The sequence below is a fragment of the Rhinoraja longicauda genome, chromosome 2 (assembly GCF_053455715.1).
Source record: "Rhinoraja longicauda isolate Sanriku21f chromosome 2, sRhiLon1.1, whole genome shotgun sequence".
Classification (NCBI taxonomy): domain Eukaryota; kingdom Metazoa; phylum Chordata; class Chondrichthyes; order Rajiformes; family Arhynchobatidae; genus Rhinoraja; species Rhinoraja longicauda.
Genome location: NC_135954.1, coordinates 1505733 through 1516408, shown reverse-complemented (window position 1 = coordinate 1516408; position 10676 = coordinate 1505733). Strand labels below are relative to the sequence as shown.

General features: G+C 59.4%; 1 protein-coding gene across 1 annotated transcript in view; it reads left to right on the top strand.

Annotated features, from left to right (window-relative positions):
* The window catches only part of rreb1a (ras responsive element binding protein 1a), a 61159-nt gene that overhangs the window by 25603 nt on the left and 24880 nt on the right, over positions 1–10676 (top strand). Inside the window, 4 exon segments of the mRNA XM_078413832.1 lie at positions 3373–3512; positions 6336–6525; positions 7617–9944; positions 9946–10636. Of these exon segments, the coding sequence (XP_078269958.1) occupies positions 3373–3512; positions 6336–6525; positions 7617–9944; positions 9946–10636 (3349 nt within the window).

Sequence of the window (10676 nt, the reverse complement as noted above, 5' to 3'; positions counted from 1 at the left end):
TTTGCCACAGACGGCTGTGGAGGCCAAGTCAGTGGGTATTTTTAAGGTAGAGATAGATAGATTGTTGATCAGTACGGGTGTCAGGGGTTATGGGGAGAAGGCAGGAGAATGGGGTTAGGAGGGAGAGATAGATCAGCCATGATTGAATGGTGGAGTAGACTCGATGGCCCGAATGGCCTAATTCTGCTCCTATCACATTCCCTTGTGACCTCTCTCGCCGTGTCCACTGTGTTGTACAGAGATACAGAGCTGGAAACAGACCCATCGAGTCCGCGCCGACCAGCGATCCCCGCACACTAACACTATCCTACACACACTAGGGACAATTTACAATTTTTTACCGAAGCCAATTAACCTACAAACCTGCACGTCTTTAGAGTGTGGGAGGAAACCGGAGCGCCCGGAGAAAACCCACGCAGGTTACGGGGAGAGAACGTACAAACTCCGTACAGACAGCACCCGTAGTGGGGATGGAACCCGGGTCTCCGGCGCTGTGAGGCAGCAACTCCACTGCATAGTTTTCTCCCTGTGCTTAATTGCCTTCTGTAAGTTGCCCCGAGTGTTTAGGATAGTGTTAATGTATGGGGGTGATCACTGGTTGGCATGGTCTCAGTGGGCCGAAGGGCCTGTTGCCATGCTGTTCAGTAGTGAATGACTTTGACATGATGCCATGACCATCTCCCCTCTCCCTGCACGTGATCCATATCCCTCCATTCCCTGCGTATCCATGTGCCTGTCCAAAAGCCTCTGAAAACACCACTATCGTATCTGCCTCCACCCCCACCCCTGGCAGTGCGTACCAGGCCCCCAACCCCCCTCTGTGTAAAACACTTGCCCCGCACACCTCCTGTAAACTTTGCCCCTCTCACCCCACAACTGTGCCCTCAGTCTTGGACATTTCCACCCCCTAAGGTCTTTAGTCATAGAGTGATACAGTGTGGAAACAGGCCCTTCGGCCCAACTCGCCCACACCGGCCAACAATGTCCCAGCTACACTAGTCCCACCTGCCTGCGCTTGGTCCATATCCCTCCAAACCTGTCCTATCCATGTACCTGTCCAACTGTTTCTTAAACGGTGGGATAGTCCCAGTCTCAACTACCTCCTCTGGCAGCTTGTTCCATGCACCCACCACCCTCTGTGTGAAAAAGTTACCCCTCAGATTCCTATTAAATCTTTCCTCCTTTCCCTTGAACCTGTGTCCTCTGGTCCTCGATTCCCCTACTCTGGGCAAGAGATTCTGTGCATCTACCCAATCTATTCCTCTCATGATTTTGTACACCTCTATAAGATCTCCCCTCATCCTCCTGCGCTCCATGGAATAGAGACCCAGCCTACTCAACCTCTCCCTGTAGCTCACACCCTCTAGTCCTGGCAACATCCTCGTCAATCTTCTCTGAACCATTTCTAACTTTTGACACTTGCACCCAAGTGTGTTCGGTACCACAGTGGTGTCTCAGTGCCCCTGTCAGTGTTTTCACCAGCTGGTTAGAAACACAGAAAATAGGTGCAGGAGGAGGCCATTCAGCCCTTCGAGCCAGCACCGCCATTCATTGTGATCATGGCTGATCATCCACAATCAGTAACCCGTGCCTGCCTTCTCCCCATATCCCTTGATTCCGCTAGCCCCTAGAGCTCTATCTAACTCTCTTTTAAATCCATCCAGTGAATCGGCCTCCACTGCCCTCTGTGGCAGAGAATTCCACAGATTCACACCAAATTCTCTGGGTGAAAAAGTTTCTTCTTACCTCAGTCTTAAATGGCCTCCCCTTTATTCTTAGACTGTGGCCCCTGGTTCTGGACTCCCCCAACATTGGGAACATTTTTCCTGCATCCAGCTTGTCCAGTCCTTTTATAATTTTATACGTCTCTATAAGGTCCCCTCTCATCCTTCTGTAAGTTGCAGTTGGTGTTGGCCGTTAGATTGGGGCTACAGGCTTGTTGTGTGCTGGGCAGAGTCGCTGGTAATCGCCTGGCTTCAGTGGGGACAGGTGTAGAGACAGGGTCAGAGGCAGGCTGCTTCCCAGCTGTCTGCGCCAGACAATGTTGTCCTTGTAATCACTGGGATTTAGAAGGATGAGAGGGGGTCTTACAGAAACATACATCATTCTTCAGGGATTGGACAGGCAAGATGCAGGAAAACATGTTCCCCATGTTGGGGGAGTCCAGAACCAGGGGACACACAGTTTTAAGAATAAAGGGGAGGCCATTTAGGACAGAGATGAGGAAAAACTTTTTCACCCAGAGAATTTGTTGTGAATGTGTGGAATTCTCTGCCACAGAGGGCAGTGGAGGCGAATTCACTGGATGGATTTAAGAGAGAGTTAGATAGAGCTCTAGGGGCTAGTGGAATCAAGGGATATGGGGAGAAGGCAGGCACGGGTTATTGACTGTGGATGATCAGCCGTGATCACAATGAATAGCGGTGGTGGCTCGAAGGGCCGAATGGCCTCCTCCTGCACCTATTTTCTATGTTTCTACGTTTCTATTCTTAGACTGTGTGGCCCCTGGTTCTGGACTCCCCCAACATTGGGAACATTTTTCCTGCATCTAGCTTGTCCAGTCCCTTTATGATTTTATACACCATGTAGCATTTTGTTATAAAGTGAACATTCTTGTGTTGATGTTTAATGGAGGTCTCTCCCCTCCTCTCTCCCCCTCACTCCCCCTCTCTCCTCCCTCTCCCCCTCACCCTCCCTCTCCCCCTCTCTCCCCCTCTCCCCTCCCTCTCCCCCTCTCTCCCTCTCTCTCCACTCTCTCTCCACTCTCCCCTCTCTCCCTCACTGCCCCTCTCTCCCCCTCTCTCCCCTCTCTCCCCTCTCTCCCACCTCTCCCCCTCTCCCCTCCCTCTCCCCCTCACCCTCCCTCTCCCCCTCTCTCCCCCTCTCCCCTCCCTCTCCCCCTCTCTCCCTCTCTCTCCACTCTCTCTCCACTCTCCCCTCTCTCCCTCACTGCCCCTCTCTCCCCCTCTCTCCCCTCTCTCCCCTCTCTCCCCTCCCTCTCCCCCTCTCTCCCCTCTCTCTCTCCCCCCCTCTCTCCCCTCTCTCCCCCCTCTCTCCCCTCTCTCCCTCTCTCCCTCTCTCTCCCCTCTCTCCCTCTCTCCCTCTCTCTCCCCATCTCCCCCCTATCTCTCCACTCTCTCTCCCCCCTCTCTCCCCTCTCTCCCTCTCTCCCCCCCTCTCTCCCCGTCTCCCCCCCTCTCTCCCCCCTCTCTCCCCCTCTCTCTCTCCCCTCTCTCTCCCTCTCTCTCCACTCTCTCTCCCCCCTCTCCCTCTCTCTCCCCTCTCTCCCTCTCTCCCCGTCTCCCCCTCTCTCCCCCCTCTCCCCTCCCTCCCCCCCCTCTCTCCCCCCACCCCCACATGCCCCTGGTCCAGGTCACGCGAGAGAGTGCGTCTGAGACGGAGGAGGAGAGGAAGACTGAGGAGGTCCTGCACTGCCCCGTGTGTCTGAAGACCTTCATCTGCAAGTATGGACTGGAGTCACACATGGAAACACACCCAGACTCCACCCTCAGGTGAGCCCATGGCCCGCCGTGCGTCACCATCGTGTGTACGTCACCTCGGGCCGCCAACCGTCCCGGATCAGACGGGACGTCCCGTATGGAACCGCCCTCATTTGTCCCGTGTTAGTAGGAGGTTGCCGACTGTCTCACTCCCAAATACGGGACAAGGTGACGTCACCGCCCCACGTCCCACGTGACCTCACCCAGCCAGCGGCCATGTGCTCCCGCTCCACCAATGGCGGCCGCCAGGGCCGGGAGGCGGGGTGCTACGCAACCTCCGTTAGGCGGTGCCCAGGCTTACGCTGTCCGGGACTACAGTGTCAGGGCCTACAGTGTCCGAGCCTACAACGTTCGGGACTACAGTGTCAGGGCCTACAGTGTCCGAGCCTACAACGTTCGGGCCTACAGTGCCCGGGCCTACAGTGTCCGGGCCTACAGTGTCCGGGCCTACAGTGTCCGGGCCTACAGTGTCCGGGCGTACAGCGTCCGGTCCTACAGCACCCCCTGGGCCTAATACTGTATTAGGCCCCAACACTGTAGGCCCCAATAGTTTAGGTCCCGACACTCTAGGTTTCCGACATTTTTGTTCCGGACAGTCTAGGCCCGGACACTGTAGGCCCGATCGCTGTAGGCCCGGGCGGCCGCCATTGGTGGAGCGGGAGCACGTGGCCGCTGGCTGGGTGAGGTCACGTGGGGCGCAGGGCGGTGACGTCGCCCTTTGCCCCGTATTTGGGAGTGAGGAAGTTGGCAACCCCTAACGTTAGTACACCGGCCAACATGCCTCGTCTACACCAGTCCCACCTGCCCGTGTATGGCCCACATTCCTCCCAACCTGTCCTGTCCATGTACCTGTCTGAATGTCGCTGCATTGTGATAGTCCCTGCCTCAACTACCTCCTCTGGCAGCTCGTTCCATACACATGTTCTTCAGATAGTTCCTGCTTTCCCTCTCTCTCCATCCCTCCCCTTCCCAGTTCTCCCACCAGTCTTCCTGTCTCTGACTACATCCCGCCCCCTCCCCTGACATCAGTCTGAAGAAGGGTCTCGACCCGAAATGTCGCCCATTCCATCTCTCCAGAGATGCTACTAGTCCCACTGAGTTGCTCCAGCTTTTTGTGCCTTTCTTATACATATTCATAGGAAGCATGACATGAACAGAATTAGGCCATTCGGCCCATCAAATCTACTCCGCTATTCAATCATGGCTGATCTATCTCTCCCTCCTCACCCCATTCTCCTGCCTTCTCCCCGTAACCCCTGACACCAATTTAGAATATTGTGTTCAGTTCTGGGCACCATGTTATAGGAAAGATATTGTCAAGCTTGAAAGGGTTCAGAAAAGATTTACGAGGATGTTAGAAATATAGAAAATAGGGGCAGGAGGAGGCCATTCGGTCCTTTGAGCCAGCACCGGCATTCATTGTGATCATGGCTGCTCATCCACAATCAGTAACCCGTGCCTGCCTTCTCCCCATATCCTTTGATTCCACTAGCCCCTAGAGCTCTAACTCTCTTTTAAATTCATCCAGTGAATCGGCCTCCACTGCCCTCTGTGGCAGAGAATTCCACAAATTCACAACTCTCTGGGTGAAAAAGTTCATTCTCACCTCAGTTTTGGGAACATTTTTCCTGTATCTAGCTTTCCTGTATCTAGCTTGTCCAGTCCTTTTATAATTTTATACGTCTCTATAAGATCCCCTCTCATCCTTCTAAACTCCAGTGAATACAAGCCCAGTCTTTCCCATCTTTCCTCATATGACAGTCCAGCCATCCCGGGGATTAACCTCGTGAACCTACGCTGCACCAGGGGCCACAGTCTAAGAATAAAGGGGAGGCCGTTTAAAACCGAGGTGAGAAGAAACTTTTTCACCCAGAGAATTGTGAATTTGTGGAATTCTCTGCCACAGAGGGCAGTGGAGGCCAATTCACTGGATGGATTTAAGGGCTCTAGGGGCTAGTGGAATCAAGGGATATGGGGGAGAAGGCAGGCACGGGTTACTGATTGTGGACGATCAGCCATGATCACAATGAATGCCGGTGCTGGCTCGAAGGACCGAATGGCCTCCTCCTGCACCTATTTTCTATGTTTTTCTATGAATAGATCGGGTAGATGCACAGAGTCTCTTGCCCAGAGTAGGGGAATCGAGGACCAGAGGACACAGGTTCAAGGCGAAGGGCAAAAGATTTAATAGGAATCTGAGGGGTAACTTTTCCACACAGAGGGTGGTGGGTGTATGGAACAAGCTGCCAGAGGAGGTAGTTGTGGCTGGGACGATCCCATCGTTTAAGAAACAGTTGGACAGGTTCATGGATAGGACCGGTTTGGAGGGATATGGACCAAGCGCAGGCAGGTGGGACTAGTGTAGCTGGGACATTGTTGGCTGGTGTGGGCGAGTTGGGCCGAAGGGCCTGTTTCCACACTGTGTCACTCTATGAGTCTATGACCTGCACCAATCAAGAATCTATGTATGTCTGCCTTAAATATATCCACTGGCTTGGTATCACAGAGTGCTGGAGTAACTCAGCGAGTCAGGCAGCATCTGTGGAGAGAGGGAATGGGTGACGTTTCTGGTCGAGACCCTTCTTCACCCACAGCCGTCTGTGGCAAAGAATCCCACAGATTCACCACCCTCTGACTAAAGAAATTCCTCCTCATCCTCTTCCTAAAAGGAACGTCCTTTAATTCTGAGGCTGTGCCCTCTGGTCCCAGACTCTCCCACTAGTGGAAAGGTCCTCTCCATTCGGCCCATCTAGTCTGTCCCGCCATTCTGTTGTGAGTGGGTGATGGCAGGCTGTGCACTGACTGCCCGTGCGTTCTCTCGCTGGGCGGGTCTAGGTGCGGCCTGTGTTGTATCTGCTTCAAGAGCCAGCGTGGGTTATTGCGGCACAACGCCCTGGTGCACAGACAGCTGCCCACCGACGCCAGCGGCCAGCCCTACATCCAGAACAACCTCACCATCCCCGGCGGCTTCCACGACCTGGCCTTCATCGACTTCTCCTGCCACAAGTTCCCCCTCATCTCTCAGGTAAACCCGTCCCCTCTACTCCCCTCCTCTCCCCTCCCCTCTCTCTCCCTCCCCTCCTCTCCCCTCCCCTCTCTCCCCCTCCCCTCCTCTCCCCTCCCCTCTCTCTCCCTCCCCTCCTCTCCCCTCCCCTCTCTCTCCCTCCTCTCCCCTTCCCTCCCCTCATCTCTCAGGTAAACCCATCCCCTCCACTCATCTCCCCTCCCCTCTCCCCCTATCCTCTCCCCCTCCTCTCCCCTCCCCTCCCCTCCCCTCCTCTCTCCCACTCCTCTCCCCTCTACTCACCTCCTCTCCCCTCCCTCACTCTCCCCTCCACTCTACCTCCTCTCCCCTATCCTCTCCCTTCCCTCTCTCCTCCCCCTCCCCTCTACCCCCACCCCTTCCCTCTCTCCTCCCCCTCCCCTCTACCCCCACCCCTTCCCTCTACTCATCTCCCCTCCTCTCCCCTTCCGTCCCCTCATCTCTCAGGTAAACACGTCCCCTCTACTCACCTCCTCTCCCCTCCCCTCCCCTCCTCTCTCCCACTCCTCCTCTCCTCCCCTCTACTCATCTCCCCTCCCCTATCCTCTCCCCCTCTCTCTCCCCTCCTCTCTCCCGTCCCCTCCCCTCCTTTCCCTCTCCCTCCCCTCCGTGTTGCGTTGCGTGTTCCATATTCCGTGTTGCGTGCTGCATGTTCTGTGCTCCTTGTTGTGTGTTCCATGTATCGTGTTGTGTGTTTTGCTGCATGCTTTGCTGCGTGTTGTGCTGCGTGCTTTGCTGCGTGTGCCGTGTCCCGTGTGTGAGGCGTGTGCTGCGTGTTTTGCTGCGTGTTGTGCTGCGTGCTTTGCTGTGTATGCCTTGTCCCATGTGTGCTGCGTGTGCCGTGTCCCATATGTGACGCTTGTGCTGCGTGTTTTGCTGCGTTTTGTGCTGTATGTGCCGTGTGGCGTGTGTGTTGCGTGTTTTGTTGCGTGTTGTGCTGCGTGCTTTGCTGTGTGTGACGCGTGTGCTGCGTGTTTTGTTGCGTGTTGTGCTGCGTGCTTTGCTGTGTGTGATGCGTGTGCTGCGTGTTTTGCTCCGTGTCCCGTGTGTGACGCGTGTGCTGCGTGTTGCAGGTGTGGTCGGAGGTGAACCTGCGTCGCTGTACCAGCCAGTTCCACCGCTTCGTGTGCGAGACGTGTAACAAGGCGTTCCCCATGTTGGCGGCGCTGGGACTGCACATGCACACGCACACGCACCGGGCCGTCGCTGCTGCCGCGGTGGGCGGTGGACACGAGGCCGCACGGCGGGCGGACTGCGAGCAGACGTCCTTCCTGGCGGCGCTGGGATTGCAGCGCTCCGGCCCGACCCGGACGGTCAAGCAGGAGGACCTTGGACAGGCGTGGGTGGACCGGCCCCACTGGAATCTGCAGCCGGACTTCACGGCCAGGAAGCAGCCCAGCCTCGGCAGCGCCCCCCTCGCCCCCCCGCACAGCGAGGCGGTCAAGCTCCTCTCTCTGGCCGCCTTGCCCAAGGCCTTCACCATCCAGCCGGGCAGCAACGTGGTGGTCAGGCCCGTATCCAGCGACACCATCGAGCTGGCCGACATCCAGCAGATCCTCAAGATGGCTTCCGGCGCCCCGCCCCACATCAGCCTGCCCCCCCTGTCCAAAGCCCCGTCCGTCCCCACCCAGTCCCTGTACCGCCAGATGCCCCCCCTGAAGCCCAAGCCCCCTCCTTGCACCGTGCTGGTGCATGCCACGCCCGCCTCCCTGATGACCGCCCACCTGGGCCTGCCCGGCTGCCGCCCCCTCCTGCCCCACCCACCCCCTCTGCGGCTGGTCAAGCCCTCGGCCGACCCCTCCCCCCGGCCCCAGGACCTGAAGCTGCGGCCTGCCGACGGCTCTCGGCCCTGCGTGCAGCCCAAGAGCGAGCCTGCGAGCCCGCCCGAGGCCAGGGCCGGAGCCCTGAGGCCTAGCGATGTCAACGGGGCGGTCAGGAAGGAGGCGGTGGCGGTGGGGCTGAAGGCCGGGGGGGGGAACGTGAAGAAGGGAGCGGCCTTGAGGAAGGTCCTCTATCCCTGCCGCTTCTGCGACCAGGTGTTCGCCTTCTCGGGGGTCCTGAAAGCCCACGTGCGCTCCCACCTGGGCATCTCGCCGTACCAGTGCAACATCTGCACCTACATCGCGGCCGACAAGGCCGCCCTGATCCGCCACCTGCGTACGCACAGCGGGGAGCGGCCCTTCATCTGTAAGATCTGCCACTACCCCTTCACGGTCAAGGCCAACTGTGAGCGCCACCTGAGGAAGAAGCACCTCAAGCTGAGCCGCAAGGAGATCGAGCGGCACATCGAGTACGCTGAGTGCAGGCCCAGCTTGCTGTCCGAGTCTTTCCGCTCGCCCGACACCGTCTGCAGGTACTGCGGGCTGGACCTCAAGTACTACCGGGCCCTGCGCCACCACCTGAGGACCCACAGCGGCTCCCAGCGCAAGCCCTTCGAGTGCCGTGAGTGCAGCGTAGGCTTCTCCACCAAGAACAACTGCGTGCGCCACTTACTGCGCCAGCATACCCACGTGGAGGAGCGCGAGATCGAGAATCACGTGCGCACTGTCATCTGCCTGCTCAACGGCGCCGAAACTCCCGGCCCAGGCCCTGGGCAGGGCCCTCTTCACCAGCCCCACAACGGCCCTGAAACTCCCGGTCTCGGCCCCGGGCAGGGCCCTCTTCACCAGCCCCACAGTGGGCCTGAAACTCCCGGGCAGGGCCCTCTTCACAAGCCCCACAACGAACCTGAAACTCCCGGCCAGGGCCCTCTTCACCAGCCCCACAACGGCCCCGAAACTCCCGGTCTCGGCCCCGACCAGGGCCCTCTTCGCCAGCTTCACAACGGCCCCGAAACTCCCGGTCTCGGCCCCGACCAGGGCCCTCTTCGCCAGCTTCACAACGGCCCCGAAACTCTCGGTCTCGGCCCCGACCAGGGCCCCCTTCGCCAGCTTCACAACGGCCCCGAAACTCCCGGTCTCGGCCCCGACCAGGGCCCTCTTCGCCAGCTTCACAACGGCCCCGAAACTCCCGGTCTCGGCCCCGACCAGGGCCCTCTTCGCCAGCTTCACAACGGCCCCGAAACTCCCGGTCTCGGCCCCGACCAGGGCCCTCTTCGCCTGCCCCACAACGGCTACCTCAAGACGGAGGGGCCGCCCACGCCACCCTTCTGCGAGGAGCCCCTGGACTTCTCCCGCAAGGTGCGCCCCTCGGACTGGCCCAGCCCCCCTCCCTACCAGGCCGGCGCCGAGCCCATCGACCTGTCCGTGCCCAAGGACAAAGGGCGGGGCAAGGCCGCGGAAGTCCGACGGGCCGGCGGGGGGAATCCCCGGCCCGGCAGAGTCCCCCTGCCTTTCCCCGCTCTCCCGGCCCCCGGCTCTACCCTCCTCCCGCTGCGGCCCCTCAAGCCCAAGCCCGCCCCTCCCCCCGTCCTGCCCGCCCCCCCCTCCCCCCAAAGAGTTGCCCCCCCTGGCCTCCATCGCCCAAATCATCTCCTCCGTCTCCACCCACCCCGGGCTGCTGATGGGGGAAGGTGGGGGGGGAGGGGCCGGGCAGGGGGAGTGCAGACCCCGTCCTGTCTCCCCCCCCGTCCGGGGGCAAGAAGTGGCCGCCCCCAGACCCTCCCCGCTCTCCCTGCCCCTCCCCCTCCCGGCTCTGTCCGCCGGGCCGCTCCCCGACAAGGCAGCTCCCCCCTTCCCCCCGCCCCTGCACCCGGCCGCCCGCGCTCTGTACGGGGCGCTCAGCGCGGCCAAGAGGAGGGGCAGGAGGAGGGGGGTCCGCTTCAGGAGGGGCCGCGGGGGGCTGGCGGCGCTGGGGGCCGTGACCGGGCCGGCGCCTGAGGGAGATGCCGGCGCGGAGTTTGCCAGCGTGGAGAGGATGCTGGTCACCACCGACGCCAACCACTTCAGCCTCTACCTCCAGTCGGCAGCGGCAGCGGCGGCCGGGGACACCAGGCCTGACCTCCTTCACCACGACCGAGACAAGAGGGCCATGAAGGTCATCAAGGCCAAGAAGAACTCCTACTCCAACTCTGTGCAGAAGATCACCTGCCCCTATTGCCCACGCCTCTTCCCCTGGGCCAGCTCACTCCAGCGACACATGCTCACCCACACAGGTAAGCACACGCAACACACACGCAACATGCGCTGGTTAAG